The sequence below is a fragment of the Schistocerca americana genome, chromosome X (assembly GCF_021461395.2).
Source record: "Schistocerca americana isolate TAMUIC-IGC-003095 chromosome X, iqSchAmer2.1, whole genome shotgun sequence".
Lineage (NCBI taxonomy): Eukaryota > Metazoa > Arthropoda > Insecta > Orthoptera > Acrididae > Schistocerca > Schistocerca americana.
This window is the reverse complement of record NC_060130.1, coordinates 542,315,549-542,334,473: the sequence shown is the minus strand read 5'-3', so window position 1 is coordinate 542,334,473 and position 18,925 is coordinate 542,315,549. Positions and strand designations below refer to the sequence as shown.

At 39.8% G+C, this 18,925-nt stretch overlaps 1 protein-coding gene across 1 annotated transcript in view; it reads right to left on the bottom strand.

The window, feature by feature from the left end:
• The window catches only part of LOC124555773 (serine/threonine-protein kinase GL21140-like), a 208,353-nt gene that overhangs the window by 72,637 nt on the left and 116,791 nt on the right, over positions 1 to 18,925 (bottom strand). The window contains exon 8 of the mRNA XM_047129821.1: positions 2,484 to 2,630. Coding sequence (XP_046985777.1) covers positions 2,484 to 2,630 — 147 coding nt within the window. The remainder of the gene's footprint in view (positions 1 to 2,483; positions 2,631 to 18,925) is intronic.

Genomic DNA, 18,925 nt, shown 5'->3' with positions numbered 1-18,925 from the left:
TTATGCACGGTTTGCTTCCAAATTATTGTCAGAAAGAGAGGTTTCTTTTTGCACGGAAAACCTCAAAAGACCTTGCGTATGCGGAAACATAGAATTTATTCAATGCAGCTGGTGCCATTTAACTTTATTTTTTCCACGTTTTTACGAAAATACCATCCTGCAACTTGTACTCGTAATGTCGAAAGTGACGATTAACTGTACATCTTTCGAAAGCCATCTGTGCCGGTCTAAACTTGGAGGTAACAAGTCATTCCAGGCTCCTTCCAGGTATAAGGGACTTCTCAAATCACAAACAAGCATACATTTTCAGTATCACTTTATGCGTTTGGTCATTTACTAGTCGATAGTTAGAATATTATATTATTTATGATAATAAAAACTTGTAGACTGCCAAATAGCATTGAAATTTAATAAAAGTTCATCCAATTACACTTATTTTTCCTATTATGTCAATTGTAATATAAATAGTAAAGGAAACTACTGTTAAAAAAAAACTGACGAATGGGACTCGATCCATCGATTACGGGGCTTGAACACAAACCACTCGGCTGCTACCGCTTCATGGTAAAAATAGCCATGCACAGGTATATATTTGACGACCGAAATTATCTTGCGATTTTCTCAATAATGCTTGAGAAGTACGCGCTACTGCTTACACATTTTGTCATCATGGAGTGCTACGAGTGTACAAAGTTTGCAGTAAATCCTCGTTCCAAACGTTGTGGCCTCCCCTTGTCAGTCAATGGAAATTGGCCAGTGAGTCTTCAAATGCAACTGCCAGCACAAAGGTTAAACTATGAGGTGCTTTTTGCAGAAAGAAAAATGTGTTGTGCAACTGTTAAGTGTCATGGAGCAGGTCCTTGCTGCAATGAAGGAATTTTGTGTAATATGACTATGTTTTCAAATTGCAGCTCATAGAAAAACAACTTTCAAAATATGCTTCTCTTTTGTTATTGCATGCACGGTTCACATTCCATACCTCTCAGCAGTGAAGGTATACTTTGACTAGTGATAGTACACTATCGCTAGTGAATGTGTATTGTCTGGCAAAGCTGGAATCAGTAATCCACATCCACTAAGGGATCAGTGAAGGTGCACCATCACCAGTAATGTAGCACCTTCCCTGAAACTTCCACTTCTACTGCAACACTGATACTAATGTATCTATGTATGTAACAAATACTTTGCTGTAATTTAGGCTGTTTAACTCTGTATCAACTGGGTCGTTCAAGACTGGAAGCAACGTAGCTGGGAACAAAGTTTCAGTCTTTATCAGGAAAGCCTCATCCTTAGCCTTTCAAGCAACTTTAGAACTTTTGTTATATTGAGTAAGTCTTTCTGAAGATGAAAAGGTGACAATGTTTTGAAAATTTCTTCTCTTCTAACAAGTACAAGAGGCAGTCAAAAGAAAACAAGACAGATGGAAGAAGTAAGTAAGCTGTTTACTATTTCAGAAGTAATAGCCATAACTGTTAATACATTTATCCCACTGACAGAAAATGGTGACATCATAGTGCAAAATGTTTGCTGTAGCCTACAAAACCGAGACTGTACGCAGGTGCGCACCTCTTTATCCAAAGCAAATCAATGGCTACAAATGATGTTCTTCAGGACACCGTCATTATGGAAATTGAATGAGGAGAGATGGGGACTGGGTGGAGGATGTGTAAGAGCTTCCCAGTGAAACGTCTGCAACCTATTCAATACGATTTTGGCAACATTTGGACCCACCCACGACGCACTGACCATCTTTGTTCACAGTGGGATAAATGTAACAACAATTAGCACAATTACTTTTGAAATAATAAACAGTTTACTTACTTTTTTCCACCTGCCCTTTTTCATTTGATTACCCCTTATACAACCTGTGTCCCCATTCAATGGTCTGATATACATTTAGCTTATGTGTTTACAGGAAGCTTGAACTCTGGAAGTTCATGAAATGGGTGTTGGCTGTGCCCACTAGCTGACTGTAATCACTACATATATTTTCTGAAAGCCCCCTCTAAATGTAAGTTATATCTGATACAATTACTTGTATCCATCCACTACTGACTGTTTAAATGTCCACTTCACTGGAAAGTTCTTTCATTTTATAAGTTACAATCCATTTTAACAATCAAAATAACCTAAAATTCCTGCTTTCCAAACCGCACACTGTTCTCTGACCATCACTAGTGTTCTCAGAATGACACAGTATTGTTTCCGAAGTGACTTGACAACTCGGTGTCGGATCAGGGTACAAAGCTTTGAGGTTCTGTCTTTAACTGGGCAGAACATTTCGGTGGTATGATTTCTAACTCTGACACAGTTCTGTGTACAAGAAAAATGTGTTGTTACTCCACACCTCAGAATCCATGATAATGTTTCTGTCACCCAAAACTGGACAGAAAAGTAACCTACTATTACTTTTTGTTTACCTTATTCCTCATAAACAGTATATAAATTCCTTTATTATTTATGTACATAAAACAACAACTTACCAATAAATTTTCTGGTTTTATATCTCTATGCACAATATTCATTGAATGGATATAATGTAAAGCACTGGCAAGATCTTTTAACAAGAAGCTAGCTTCCTTTTCACTGAATTTTCTCTGAGCTGTTATGCAATCAAATAAATCACCTCCCTGAAAACAACACAGGGCAAATGTAAATGATCAAATACAACTGAACAAAGTAATCAAACCTATAAATTAAAAGCAGGGCTCAAATATTTAGAGCTTGGGCTACAAGCATCTTGACCTAAAAACAAACATCAAGTAAAAGTACTTGCTTACTCTAAATTACAAATAAAATAATGTTTGTTAACTAGTTTTGGCATGATCTATTTTAGCTCAGACCTACAGTACAAAGCCTTAACACTATACAGTTTTCTCAACAAATCTTTACATAAATATATCATCAAAGGGCATTCACAATGTGCACGTAAGTAGGCGGATGGTGGGGAATTGGGAAGTGGCAGATGTAAGTGTACTGTGTGTCATGACAGCCAACAGCATCACTTTATTAGTTCCATGTGTTGTGTGTGTTTCAAAGAGTAGGTCCAACATTTAACAATAATTTGTATGTTGGTATGCATTTGATGGGAGCTATTTGGTACAGTATTCACCATGGGTGACTGTGAGAATACATTTCTTGTGTAATGCATTGTGGTTGCTTGTTTCAAGACTGTCAGAAGTACCAACTAATTTACATATGGATTTTGCATCAGTGTCTTTGATTGCCATGAGAGGACAGTGAAGCAAGTGCTGCGAGACTAAGACAGTAAGAGAGAGATGGAGCAAACTAGTAATACCACACTGTGTTCTCAGCCTCTCTGCGCAGAACCAATTGCTCAGGCATGGTTATGCATCTCTCTACAGACACTACTGTAGCAATATCCCAATAGTCTGAAGTTTATTTTGTTTCCCCTTTCCTTTCCAAACATTTTGTGTATTTCTTGAGGTTACCTTCATAAAAATTAAGAGTTTATCTCAAATTTCCGTGCTTTACATGGAATGAAAACATGTGCTTAGTAGAAATTACAAAAGACAGAACCCTTCAGACTTTCTTAAAAACATTAAAAAGCACACAATTAGAAAATATGACTGCTGTAGTATAGATATGAAAGTTTAGAGCAGCAGATGAACATATTTTATGCAAACTTTCTTGTGACAGCAAGCCAGAAAATAACTGCATAAGCCCTGCATTCAGCCATTTGACACAGATGCTGGTTCAAATCCTCCTCAAAACCTTGAGCTTCTATTCAAAGATGAAAATTTACACACCAAGAAAATTATACAAATAATTGTCCAAGAACAACAGTCTCATCCCTCATTTATGTGGGGTAGCTGTCTGACTTATAAAATGGTTTGCTTTGAAACACACAGTACACAGCTCAAACTTTCATATGAATCATCAATTGTCACGCAATAAAGCATTATTGTCAGTCTTAGCTCTGGAGAAAGTGGATTCAGCACAGCCATACCTTGCCTGGATACAAACACTCAATTTTTCAAACAAAACATAAAAATCTTGATGGGACATTTCCCATATGGATTACAGTGCCAATTCTGACTAATGTTTTTGTTCCCTTGCGTCTGCACTTGCAGATGAGAGAATGATGCATTGCCTGTACATACCTTAACAGAAGCTCAATTTTTGAAACCTTCTATCACTACTGTAGCAGATTTCTTGTTTGTATTAACGACTGTGCAATTGACAGAGTCCCACAAATGCTAAAAGCGATCATTCAACATCGTGACTAGACTTCATATGTTTCACAGAATTATTATAAAATCAAAGTCATTGTATAGTAATGGTACCATTTTGACTCTATGGCAGACAGTGAACATTTTCCACGTATGGATTCCATTGGATTTAACTGCAACAACTTGGGAACCCTGTGATTGCCAGGCCCGTACCCAGTCATCATTGGCTGGGTCCCTGAGAGGAGAAAGAGAACAGTTGAGGTTCAGACTTATAACACTGAAAGGGAAGATGTACAGCAAACGCTAACAGCCCTGTGTTCACCAGTCACTTACTCGCAAGAGAGTTGAAGCCCTAGCAGTCTGCCCTACATAACATCTGTTTACTTACATAAGTGGATTCTTGCAACTTGCTAAATTCCATATCCAATTTGACCAATCCTCATTTTATAGAATGTAATCAAAAGGATGGAAAAAAATTTAATCATATTACTCTTTGTAGCAGAACTGGCAGGCTGAAAAATGTGTCCACACCCACTACTTCACTACTCAGACACCATACTAACATTCTCCTAGCACACAACTACTACTTTGAAGGGAAGGTATGCAAACAAATCCATGACACAGCAATGGGCACCCACATGGCATCCTCCTGTGCCAACCTGTTTATGGGCCATCAAGAAGAAACCTTCCTAGCCTCCAAAACCCCCAAACTCTTGGTCTTGTTCAGGATCATTGATGATATCTTCATGATCGGGACCCATGCCCAAGATACCACATCCTCAGTCCTTCACAGTCTCAACACCCTCTTTCGCATCTGCTTCACCTGGTCCTCTTGAACTCGTTCCACCTTCCTGGACAATGACCTCCTCCTCTGTGATGAATCCATCCACACTTCTGTCCACATTAAACCCTCCCAACCACCAACAGTACCTGCATTTTGACAGCTGCCATCGTTTCCACACCATAAAAATCCCTCCCACGCAGCCTGGCCACCTGGGGACAGCAAATCTGCAGTGACAAGAACTCCCTTGCCCACAATGCTGAGGGTCTCACAAAGTTCTTCACAAACAGCCATTTTCCCCCAGACCTAGTCCGCAGAGATTTGTTATGCCATAACCCCACAAACTGCCAAGAACCAGCTACAAAGGAATGTGTCTTGTCACACAATAGCACCCCGAACTGGAACAACTAGCACTTCCTATTCCAGTCCTATCACAGGGTTATCCTACCCTATTACAGGCCGGACAACCCGTAGAAGCAGCCATGTCATATACCAGTTCTGCTGCACAGCTTTTTATATTGGTATGACTACCAACCACTTGTCTTCCAGAGTGAATGGTTACCACCTGTGGCCAAAAACAAAATGGGGCACCATGTGGCTTGACATGCAGCTGAATGTAACATGCTTGATTTTAATGACTGGTTCACAACCGGGGCCACTCTGATTCTCCCCTCCACCACCAGCTTTTCTGAACGCAGATGGGAGTTATCCTTACAACACATTCCCCGCTCCCGAAATTATCCTGGTCTCCACCTACAGTAACCTACTGCCCCCACACCTGCCACCCAACAGTTTCTGCTCCCTCTGTCTAATCACCTCACAATTCTTATCCCCTTACCCTCATTGTGCACTGCTCTCTGCCAATGCACACACCTGTCTTTTCCCCTTCTCTGTCCCCCTCCCGACCTTATAACCTCCAGATGCTGTGCCTGGAAGCCTTTTCCTGCTGCCATCTAGTCCCTGCACACTCCACCACACAATACAGTGTTCTCCTCCCCCCCAAACATACCCTGCTATCCTTCCCTCTTCCCCGTCCCACTCCTGCTAATTTTATTTAACGCAATAGTCATATTTCGGCCGCAGCAGCCAGATATTGTAGTCCTGTGTGTACGAGTTGTGTGTACATGTGTGTGCACTCTTTTCTGAAGAAGCCTTGGACTGAAGGCTCAATGTGTAAAAGTCTTTTTATTGTGCCTCTCTGCAATTCAACTTGTCATCTTTTTTTTTTTGGTGAGTAGCAATCTATCCTTTTCAGAACACTGTTGTCTACAAGCAATATGATTATTTATTAAGGAGCCAGTGAGAAACACACTGGAGGAACTTTGAAAAGAAAGTAAAACTTTTTCATGTTCTATACAATTCTTGTAGGTCATGAAGCTTTATAAAATATCTGATAACACATTGACTCCCCACACACAACAGCTGTTGTTAAATACTTCCTGGACATTTATTTTGGTTTAGGAAACAGAACAGCTAAGTTATCGTTGCCTTTCCTCAATATAAACATATGCACCTGGTAACCTACCCAAAACTTTGCCTGTGAAGCAATATTATCATTCCTCATACCATAGGGCATTTATGCAGCAATGAAACATTGTAAAGCACAATTAAGGAGTTATTAGTGAAATGCATTTCTAGTGGAAGAAGTATTTTTTCAGCATGTTGATCACTGTGTAATTTTCAAGATCAATGATTTCTGGCATTGTAGCCCACCTTAAGATTAAATTCAAAGTTAAGCAGTAACCCATCTTACAGAAATAGTATTTTATGAGAGTGGTGGCCCACTTATAGTGTTCATACATACAACAAAATAGATATAATGCATGTAAAAGTGTTACCTGTTGTCATGTGCTAAAATATATCACACTGTCAAAAATAAAATGTATCAAACACTGTCAATCTTCTTTCTACATATGCAGTCTGGTTCTAACATTCCTTGTGGAGACACACAGATTACTGGTATCTACAAAACTGATTAAAGTTTATATATTGAACCGAAGATAATACAGAGGGTCTGCAAATATCAATATTTACACTAAAATTCCAGTGAATAATATCCTTTGGATTGTACAAGTTATGTATCAAATGGAACTACGAGCATACATGAAAATCATACATAAACTTAATGATTTATAAGTTGCATGAAATAGCATATTATATGTATAACAACAACATTAGTATTGACTGTAATGAAGTGCTGTGACTTACATTTATGCATTTCATTTATTTGAAGTAATCCACACCTTATGTTTTGTGTGCGCATTGTTTTCAATTTACAGCGACCTTCGAGGAATACAATACACTTCAATTTTAATATAAGTGGAATACAAGAAAGTATTTTTATATGTATGGGATGTCGTTAGCTTAGCATAATTTGTGCCTGGATTAACAATCACATTCTAATTTTTCAATGGAAATATGAAACATAGTGAACCTATAATATGTAGGCTGACAATATGCAGGAAAATATGTCCAGTGACACCACAGTGGTGTTGTGCGCGAAATAGCGGTCAACGGCCGGCAACACCAAAGTAATGTCGTGAGCATGGTATCGCTCAGTGGCCTGCGACACCATAGTGGTATCATGAGCATAGTGTTGCGCCATGGCCGGTGACAGCACTTTAGTATCTTTTGCATTCTGTTGGTGTTTTGATTAGGTAACAGTAAGTTATACACATCAACAAGTTTTTTTGTTTTTATAAGTACTTGTGCCCTTTCATTATGGCAGACGAAAGAGACACTATGATTATTTACAATGAATGCACAGAGCAAAACTTGGAGGTTGCCGCTACATCGCATACGTCTCATCACGATCTGGTTGACAAACTTTCCCATCACATAAAGCAACACCAACTAATAGGTCTATGTATTTCCGAAACGAATAAACAAAACTTAATGTGCAAGTCTTGCACAGTTGCATTACATCTTGGAGACTGTTTTTCTTCATATCATGTGAACGAGAAATACTAAATACCAAAGACAATGCAAATAAACAAATATATGAAACAAACAAAGTTTGTATTTATTTACATATGTATATCTTCAAAATTTCATGAAAGTAGGGGAACGGGGTTGAGAACTTGTAAAACATAACAATTTATAATCTCCTGATAATGTCAAGAACTGCCGGTGCCAAGGCAAGTAGTCCGAGTTAGTGCTGCCAGCACCTTGTGAATAAATTTGTATGAGACATGTGGACAGCAAAGTGTTAATGGTAATAGGCACAAACATTGGAAATTACTGCACTTACTGATTAAAACAACAGTTGGGTATGGCGTACAACTAATGTGAATTGACTGAAGAATTTAAAATGTAATAGATGCTGTTTCCTTGCTTATATAGACAATGAGCACAAAACGACACTACACAAATTAAATGTCTAATTCATTCTTTTTTACTTTTATTGTGGTTCTAAGACAGCTGATAGGTCATAGAAAGTAGTCACTAGATGTTAATCGAACTACTTTATTTTCATAACGTGTTTTGGGTGTGGCCCATCATCAGATAACCACAATGCAATACACATACGAGTACATACAAGATGTCTTTCGACTTACAATACAGGGTAACAATTACTGAACTATATGACAAAAAACGTAAATTAGTTATGAACTATGGTGTGCACACCCTTTATTCAACATGTAAACATCACTACAGATATTAGGATTTAGGTTATGAAATGTTCGATATCCCTGCCATCATTGGCAATGACGTGGTGCACAGGAATAGCGAAATTCTGCATGACCCACTGAAGTGTCGGTACATCGATGCTATCGATGACCTCCTGAGCAGTGTTTTCAGCTCAGCAACGGTTTTGGGGTTATTACTGTACACCTAATCTTTAATATAGCAGCACAAAAAGAAGTCACACGTGTTCAGATCTTGAGAATACGGCAGCCAATCGAAGCCCATGCCAGTGGCTTCTGGGTACCCCAGAGCCAGAAAGCTGTCCCCAAAGTGCTCCTCCAGGACATCAAACACTATTCTGCTTTGATGGGGTCGAGCTCCATATTGAATGATCCACTTCTTATCGAAATCAGCATCACTTTGAATAATGGGGATGAGATCATCTTCAAAAACCTTCACCACTGTGCCATCAAGAAATATTGCACCAATTATTCCGTGTCTGTACACTGCACACTACACTGTCACCCGTCGAGGGTGAAGAGACTTTTTGATTGCAAAACGTGGATTCTCAGTACCTCAGATGCACCAATTTTGCTTATTGATGAACCCATCCAAATAAAAGTGGGCTTCACTGCTAAACCAAACCATGCATGTGCATACTACTTCCCACCATTCCCCGCGGCCAACTGTGCAGTTTGAACATCCTAATGCAAACTATTCAGAAGTTATGACGATTTTATTTCATATGGCTCATTAACTGTCATCCTGTACATGAAGTTACTACGAGGGTGATCCCAAAAGCAAGGTCTCCAATTTTAAAAAAATAAAAAGAAACTTTTTTTTACAATAAATTGTACATAGTTTTGAAAGTTGAAAATTTTTCTATTTTTTCATGTAAACATCATTTAAATGGATGCATTTTTGTAAACACTGTAGCAGTTTCTGCATGCCCATGTCATACCATCCTGCCACCATGCTACTGAAGAAGTGTCGGATCTCATCTTTCACCTGATTGGTGTCACTGAAGCTAATTAGGGTCTTGCCAGTGCAAGAATGAACAAGACAGAGGGCTCAAGCCAGGCCATCAATTTTGCAATGAACACACTGTGTTCATTTAGCAAGGTGCGTAGTTCACTCCACCTTGCATTGTGTAGGCAGAACTGGTTCAACTGTTGACCTTCAGCCATGGTGCCATCAGTGCATACCAGTTCCCAAACCCGGAAATGCATCAAGGACTGTGATGAACAGGCAGTGAAAAACCATGGGTTCAACAGAGTCCTTCAGTCCAAATGATAGGTCAAGACAGATCCTAGGATGGGGTACACACCATGAAGGCATAGACAATTGCTCCTTGATAGAAGGCAACATTGGGGGAGATTGGAGTGCAGAGCAGAGACACTATATGCAAACTGTGATTGTGTCTCCAGCCCTCGGTCTCTCTTGTGGGAGGGGAATCGTCTTACAAGGAAAAAGGATCTGGTAGTGCAGGTGCTCAGGAAAGCAGCAAATGTGCATCACATACTTGAGCAGCAGTTGTTGGCAACTCGGTAAGAGATTGGATCCTCCGTGAGTCAGCTGGTCACAAGGCTGGTCTGCTCAAGTCAGACCCAACAATGGTTTACTGGATCCAGTATCTGCAATGCTGAAGGCAATACCGTGGGATCTGCCAGACTCCCATAATCAAGACAGGACAGGATCAGAGCTTTGCAAAGCCACAAAAGAGTATAGCAGTCCCCACCACATTTGTTGTTACTGACGCAGCAAAGAGTATTCAGGTATGATGAACATGTATGTCTAAGTTGGCAAAGATGTGGAAGCCATGCCAAAGAGGTATTGAAGACCAGCCCCAAAAAGCTATAAGACTCCATGACATTGAGTAGTTGGTTTTCGAGGTAGAGTTCTGGTTGTGGTCAGAAAGTACAATTGTTAAGAGCAGGGACATGATGCAAAATTTGACGGCTGAAATATGAAAGTATGGAAGCCATGGATGAGAGACCAGGACTGCACCTTTTGTACGGCACCCTGCAGTTGGTTTTCAACATGTCCCACCATTGCAAAAGGCGGCGAATGGCTGCCTCATAAAATTCCCGGGGCTGCAATGTTAACCAGTTCCGCATGTACAGTTGGACGTCGTCGTCTGAGGTGAATTGTTTGCCCCTCAGAGCTTTTTTAAGGGGACCAAAATTGGCTTAATCACAGGGAGAGAGGTCCTGGCTGTATGGAGGGTGGCAGAGAACCTCCCATTTGAATTTCTGCAGGAGTGCCACCACTGTGCTGGCCATATGAGGCTTTGCATTGTCATGGAGCAGAATGACCCCACGTGTGAGATTGCCTGGTTGTTTTGATTTGATCGCTTGGCGAAGGGTGGTCAAGGTCTGTCAGTAACGCTGGGCATTCACTGTTGTCCCGCACTGCAGGAAATCAATCAGAAGGGAGCCATCTTGGTCAAATGATTCACCTCGGGTGAAGACGTCCAGCTGTACGTGCAGAACTGGTTAACATCGCAGCCCCAGGAATTTTATAAGACAGCCATTCACTGCATTGTGTCACAGTGGGACAAGTGTCTCAACAGCCACGGTCAATACCTCTAACATACAGGTACTGGTTTCTGTAATTATGCCTCTGGCTTGTTTCTCTTTGAATGCCCCTTATATTATAAAAGATATGTTTATGAGACAGTAGTACTTTTCAATAGCCCACAAGAAGAACTACGTAGCCTAGCAGGTCAAGTGAATAAATGCACTGAAGAATCAAATTCAATCAAACATCAAACAACAGAAGGAATTTACTTCCTTAATAATACTATTTCCAGTCACAATAACAAGCATAACTTCCAAATACACAGAAAACCCACAACCAATGAAGTTGCCATTAACAAAATCTCCTGACACCCAAACAATGTAAGATCACTTTTTTTAGGTCATCTGTGATACGTACACTGCACATCCTCATCAGGGTAGCAGATGCATGTAATGAAATGAAAATACTTAAAACTATAGCACACAAATAATGGATATAATCCGTCCCCTCAAACACGCTAATTGAACAAATTCGATGTACATTAAAGCAACAACCCTCATCATTGCATGCTAAAAAAAGTAATGCCAAAATCTGACAGTTCTCCATTCTTCAATAAAGTGTCATCGAATTTGTAAACCTTTTCAGATTGCACAATATAAAAATATCCTCCATACACATAAACCAGAAAATAAAATTGTTTTCAGTAACATACCAACTGCAAAGCGGCACCAAAGTCTGACACACAAACGTCCATGCTCTTGTTCTTGCTTTTATAATGAGCAAACAGGGAGAAACTTTGCAAAGTGCTACAAAGAATATATGGCTGCCCTCTGACTCAAACTCTTGACCAAGTCCAGTTATACATAACACATGGCCCATCAAACAGTCTGCAGGTGAGATCAATGATAACTTTTCAATGTTACATATTGCTCACAAAAGGTTGCAGATGGATCTCTAAACAGTAAGAGATTTACATTCACAAGCTAAAATCACCACAAAAAGTCCTTAACAAACAAAGTGAATTGACACAGAACTATTTCTTCCAGAATTTCTAAGACATCCAGGCACAAAATACCAAAAAAGACAATAAGAATACATGCTCATCCTCCTGTATAAATTAATATTCTCCAATTCATGTAACAATTATAGCATTATTTCTGTTTACTCAAAACTGTTTTGCTCTTTATTATTTTTATTGTCATGGCCCAATGAAGAAAAGTTTGTTCACACATGGTAGTAACTCATTCATGTCCAAAAGACGACACGTCACTTGTCCAAAAGAACAGAAGCCACATATATATAATTCAGATGAGAACGGCCAATGATCTCTTCAGTGTGAACGCACAACAGGCTCAACTCTTACAAGACTCAGAAAAATGCCACGAGTAATGAAGATAATGGGCAAGGAGAACTACATTAGTAGTGTGTGGACAAGTTCAGAATTTGTCTGATGGGAGCCGTGCTAGAGTAGTCTGTGCAGTTGCAATGATCACAGTGCCCAGATGATTTAGTGGTCAGTGTGTCTCCTTAGTATGCAGGGGAACCAAGTTTGACTCCCAGTCCAGCACAAATTATCAGCTTTCCCCATTGATTTTAATCAATCATCACTCTCAGCCAATGTCTGTAATTCTTTGTGTCATAAATAATTCACTTTTTTTTATCTTTTGTGTAATGTTTACTCCATGTTATACATGTACTGCCAATATATGAATGCATTTGAAGCTTGCACAGTTCATGTGCATTCATTATCTATCCTCTTAAATATTTACTCTGCAATGCAATGCATCTCAAGTCAAAGATCGTGACATAGCAAAGTGTGATATCTATGATTTTCACAGCTAAATCAGGTTGTTTGTACAAAATGTAAATTGTGCATTAATAGAATGGATTTTCTCTGGATGAAGCAGTGCATTGTAAGTACTCAAAACATACCAATTGTTTCTCTTTTGTAACTTTTTGTCACTAGTAACTAAATTTCCATTATTGCCACCAGCACCATCACCACAGCATCTAGTCCCACATGGTCCAGATTACGTTCTTGTAACGCCTCTATCTGCCGGTGATCCTGCAGTGGCTTGAAAACTAGTTAATGGTACAGAAAATACACCATATAAAAATGTAGAAAGTTACTATTTGCATATTATATCCAAATAAATTGCCAATATAATATGCTACTGCATACAACATGCAGATCGTTAAATTTACGTACGACAATCACAAATGGTCATATTACAGTACATATAGTACATAAAATACATTCTTAAGGATATTATTCACTGGGATTTTTGTGTAAATATTGATGTATGCAAGGCCTCTGCCTCATCTTTGGTTCAACTCGTAAACATTAATCAGCTGTTTAGATGTCAGTATTCCAAGTGACTCCAAATGGAATGTTGTGACCAGACTGTATTGCAGAAGGGAGATTGACAGTGTTTGGTGCATTTTATTATTGCTAATGTAATATATTTCACTGCACGATGACAGTTACCACTGTTAAATGCAATGTACATAAATATTTCATTATGTCAGTCCTATTACTTCATTTCAGTGGTTTATGATGGCTGTTACGTTAATTGATGAAAGAGTTTTTACATCACTATGTGAGCATGTGAAATTTATGCGAGTCTTCATGAGCATGTACACCAGATAGCATTATATTGACAGTTAAATAAGAAATACATTTAACGTATTCTCTGTTCTGGTATGCAGGATACCTAACGATGAATAAACAAATACTGTCTGGATTTTAACTTCTTTTACTGACAGCAACCAGTTTCAATCTAGGCTGCAGAATGCCTTTAGCTTTGCTGCCACAAAGTGTACGTTGTCAACAGTGGTTGCTGAAACCAGTAGTCATTACTAAAAGATGCTGTTACTCAGACAGTGTTTGTTTATTTATTGTAACAAAAGATAGCACAGTTATTAAGATATGGCATCAATTATGAACTGCATGGCGATGGTATGAAGATGGACTGGCTGTAATAAAGCAGTATTTATTGTCACCTCTTGGTGATGAATTATGACTTTTCTTTAAGAAACATTATTGATTTCACAGTCATATCAGAAAGTATACATGAGAGTCATTCCATACTGATTTACACTTTATTTTTTCTCATCATTTTTGGTTTGTCACTTGAGTCATCATTACAGTTGTGAGTACGTAGTACTTTGGTCTAAGGTCTAACAGTAAGTGGCAGCACAATTACTAAACTTGTAATCCCTGCACAGTACAGCCTATTTTCCAAACTGCTGTCATTGTACGAGTGGCCAACATGGGATGTGATTGTAAATGACAGCACCGAACAACGTGATTTCTGCAGGTTGGTTGGTTGGTTTGGGGATGGAGACCAGACAGCGTGCTCATCGGTCTCATCGGATTAGGGAAGGATGGGGAAGGAAGTCGGCCGTGCCCTTTCAGAGGAACCATCCCGGCATTTGCCTGGAGTGATTTAGGGAAATCACGGAAAACCTAAATCAGGATGGCCGGACGCGGGATTGAACCGTCGTCCTTCCGAATGCGAGTCCAGTGTCTAACCACGATTTCTGCAGGACGAGGGTGCAAACACAGTGGATATGCAGTATCGCAAAAAGCGCTCTTTAAACATGACAATGCTTTTCCCCATATGAGTCAGAAAACTGCAGCTGCCATTGATGAAATGGCATTCCAGGTACTGCCACACCCACTGTATTCTCCTGACTTGATCCCTTTAACTTCTGGAGGCCCTCCTCGAACTACTACTATGGATCATATTACACCCATTACACACAGCTGCTCACAGTTCCTTTAAGTCTGTGAAATCATGTCCATGCAGAAGATTTGTCATGGCCCCAAATAGTTGGTAATCAGAAGGGGCCAAGTCAGAAGAATAAGGTGGGTGTGGCGTACGTGGAATTCCTTTTCAGTGATGGCAGCTGTGGTTTTCCAACTCATACAGGGACAAGTGTTGTCATGCTGCAAGAGCACTTTACATGATGGGGCATAATCTCCATACACTGCCACCAACTGCCTGTGAGTATCTGCATTGTTTACATCCTCCTTCCACAGAAACTACATCATCCAGTTCCATTCTTTTGTTTATCATACTGCATGTTGTCCACTCAAGTAATGACACAGTTTCGAAAATGGGCTATACTGTGCAGGGGATTACACTTCTAGTAATTGTACTGCCATCAATGGTTAGACCGAGTTACTACGTACTTGCAACTGTAATGAGGAGTCAAATGGCGTACCATGAATAAAATAAAGAGTAAAACAATATGGAATCCCACTTGTACTTGCAGTTGAGGTTCTTTTTATATATAGAACTGTCTACCATCTTTTTGATTTGGACAGTTAAGCCCCAAGATCCCCACAACCTATTTACTTGTCATCACTGTCTGCTGTCCTTGAGAAGGCTGGGTGCCTCTAACAAGTGCCACCCCAGCCCCTCCCCACCTTGATCTGTCCCATCATATAGGACTTATTCACTTGAACACATAACATGAATGCACTGGGAAAAAACAAACTATTCACATAAACATTGTGAATATTCTAGAATTATTATTACTTCTTAGTAATACGTACTGCTGAAATGAATCATTCAGACAATGGGCTAAAACTGTCTGCAGACAGAAGGTCCAACTTAGATCTCTCTAAAACAGCCAATGTTTAACTCGCACTGCTGGCTGGTGACTAGCAATAGCTGCACTACGGATTCACCATACCATGAATAACACTGGAGTACAAATCTCTGCTGCTGGTGAGTTTCATCCAGGAAGCCTGTAGTACTAACATGTGGTCCAACAATTCATTATCCTTGATACAGTAGTATATGGAGTATGATGAAAATTGAGTGTGGTGACACAAATGTACAAGGAAGAGTCAAAAATTAAGCTAAACTTTCATCAGAAAACACCTTTAAATCCTTAACCTGCCTTCTGCACATGCATATTGTAGTCACATACACACCATTCAACCCCGACCACTTCAGATGGATTCTGTCAAGAATTAACATGTCCATTCCACTAGTAGTTTGCACCAAAGAGGAACAACATGTATTAATTATATTTCTATGGTCAGAAGGGATGAAGGGGCTGAAATTCATCATAGACTTTATACGGGGTTATTGCTGTATCACGTAACATAGGTGACAAAAGAAGTTTGACACATACAGAGAGAGCTGGATGCCCATCAACATCCACCACCAGATTCAGCACACCCAAGAGATGGTTTTAGTGGAAACTCAAGTTACGACTGATACAGTAGCATCTTCTCTGGACATCAGTCCTGGTTCTGCCTATCACACTAATCATTATGAACTTTTTTCCATAAAGTTTCTGCACTATAGTTACCAAGCCAGCTTACTTAAGAACTATGACAAATATGCCGATATCTGCCAACAACTGCTTGACCATTTCAACAAGGAACAAGGTCGGTTATGCTAATCATTTTTTGGGATGTAAATGGACCCGTACTGGAAAGGTACATGACAGAGGGATCAACTACAACACCAAGTCTTATGGTGAATTGTTGGAAAACAAGCTGAAGTCAGCCATTCACATCAAACAATGAGATATATTGTGAAAGAAAATGTTGCTGTTGTGCAACAATGCCCATCTGCACATGGCCCACCATACCATTGAAACTATTAAGAAATTGGGTTTTGAGCTGTTGGAACACTTTCCCCACAGCTCAGATCTTACTCCCTATACTTACATCTACACTCTTAAATCACTTCCAGTATGTGGCAGAGGGCACCTCTAGTACCACTAAATAATCCCCCATTTCCTGTTCCATTTGTTAATTGTGTGTGGAAAGAATGATTATTGGTAAACCTCTGTATTAGCTCTAATTTCTTGGATATTCTCATTGTGGTCTTTTTACAAGACATATGTGGAAGGAAATAATGTGATGCCCAACTCTTCCTGGGATGTACTCTCTCAGAATTTCAATAGTAAACCTCTCAGTGATGCACAATGCCTCTCTTGTAGCATTTGCCACTGGAGCTTGTTGAGCACATCCATAATGTTCCCACATTGATTAAATGATCCTGTGACCAAATGTGCTACTCTTCACTGGATATTGCTTGTCCCTTCTAGTAATTCAATGATGTAAGGGTCCCAGACTGATCTGCAATACTCCAGAAATAGTCAAACAAGAGTTTTTTAAGTCACTTTTTTTGAAGATTAATTACATTCCCTGAAGAATCTGCCTGTGTATCTCAGCCTAGCAGCTGCTTTATCTACTATTTGTTTTATGTGGTTATTGCACATCAGTTGACTCCAGATGGTTACCTAGGTATTTAGCAGTAGTTACTGTTTCCAGCAATTTGTTACAAATAAAATGGCGGAAAAAAACACTACCTATAAGGAGTTGTGAGACATGAACAAAAGTTGGTAGATTTGTTTTTACACATGAAATACGATGTCTATGCAAATTTCACGCCAGCTGCATAGGAGCGGAGCTAGTAGTGCCACTGTGAAGATACACATAAAGTTTGCTTGAAATACACACTATAACGATTGCGAAAATTAGTTATCTTTGAGATAGGGACATGCTGAGTTGATGTTAGTCAAAAATGCCTTTACGGTGACAAAGATGCCATTATCAACACCACATGCACTTTCAATGTGCTAATGTAATAGTGCTATGAGAAGCTGGATGTTCCTTCTGCAATATTTTAGAAAGAAGGAATGTAGCACACAGCAGATGACTGCTGACAGGAGTGATCACGAGAATGTACGGTCACAACATGGCTCTGGATGGCCACACAGCACTACTAAGAAGAAAGACTACCATTTCCGTTATATGGCTCTGATGCATCATACTGCATCTGCCGTAGCTATTTGAGAAGCAGCTGACACCGTAGTGCCACAATAAACCCTTACACACCAGTTACTTCAAGGGCAGCTCTAAGCCCAATGCCCTGTAGTGTGCATTCCACTGACCCCAAACCACTGACATCTGCAACTTCAGTGGTGTCTAGCAAGAGCTCACTGGGGGACAGGGTGGACGTCTATTGCGTTTTCTCATGAAAGCTGATTACGCTTCAGTGCCAGTGATGGGTGTGCATTGGTTAGGAGTTCGGTTGAGGGCCTGCAACCAGCATGTCTATGTGCCAGACACACTGGAGCTACACCTGGAGTTATGTTCTTTGGATGCAATTTTGTATGTCAGCAAGAGCATTCTCATGGTTATCCCATACACCCTGACTGCAAATTTGTATGTCAATCTGGTGATTCAACCTGTAGTGCTGCCATTCATGAACAGCATTCCACAGGTGTTTTCCAACAGGATAACACTCACCAACATACCACTGTTGTAACCCAACATGCTCTACAGAGTGTCAACATGTTGCCTTGGCCTGCTTGATCAGCAGATCTGTCTCCAATCAAGCACATATGGGACATCATCGGACAACAACTCCAGCATCATCAACAACCAGTATTAACCATTCCTGTATTGACCAATCAAGTGAAACAGGCATGGACTCTATCCCACAGGCAGACGTCCAGCACCTGTACTGCAAAAAAATGCATGCACATTTGCATGCTTGCATTCAACATTCTGGCAGTTACACCATTATTAATGTAACAGCATTTCACATTTGAAATGACTTAGCTCACTCTTACATTAACCTGTGACCTTGCCATGTTAATCACTCAAATACGTTACCTAGATAAATGTATTCTCAAAATTTCATTACTCTACTTATTTATCTTTCAGTGTTGTAATTTTTTTCCTCTTTTCCATCTACATGGATCCAAAGAAGTCATCAGATATGAAGTCCATCTGGCTGGGCTAGGGAGAGATGCTCTGCCACTG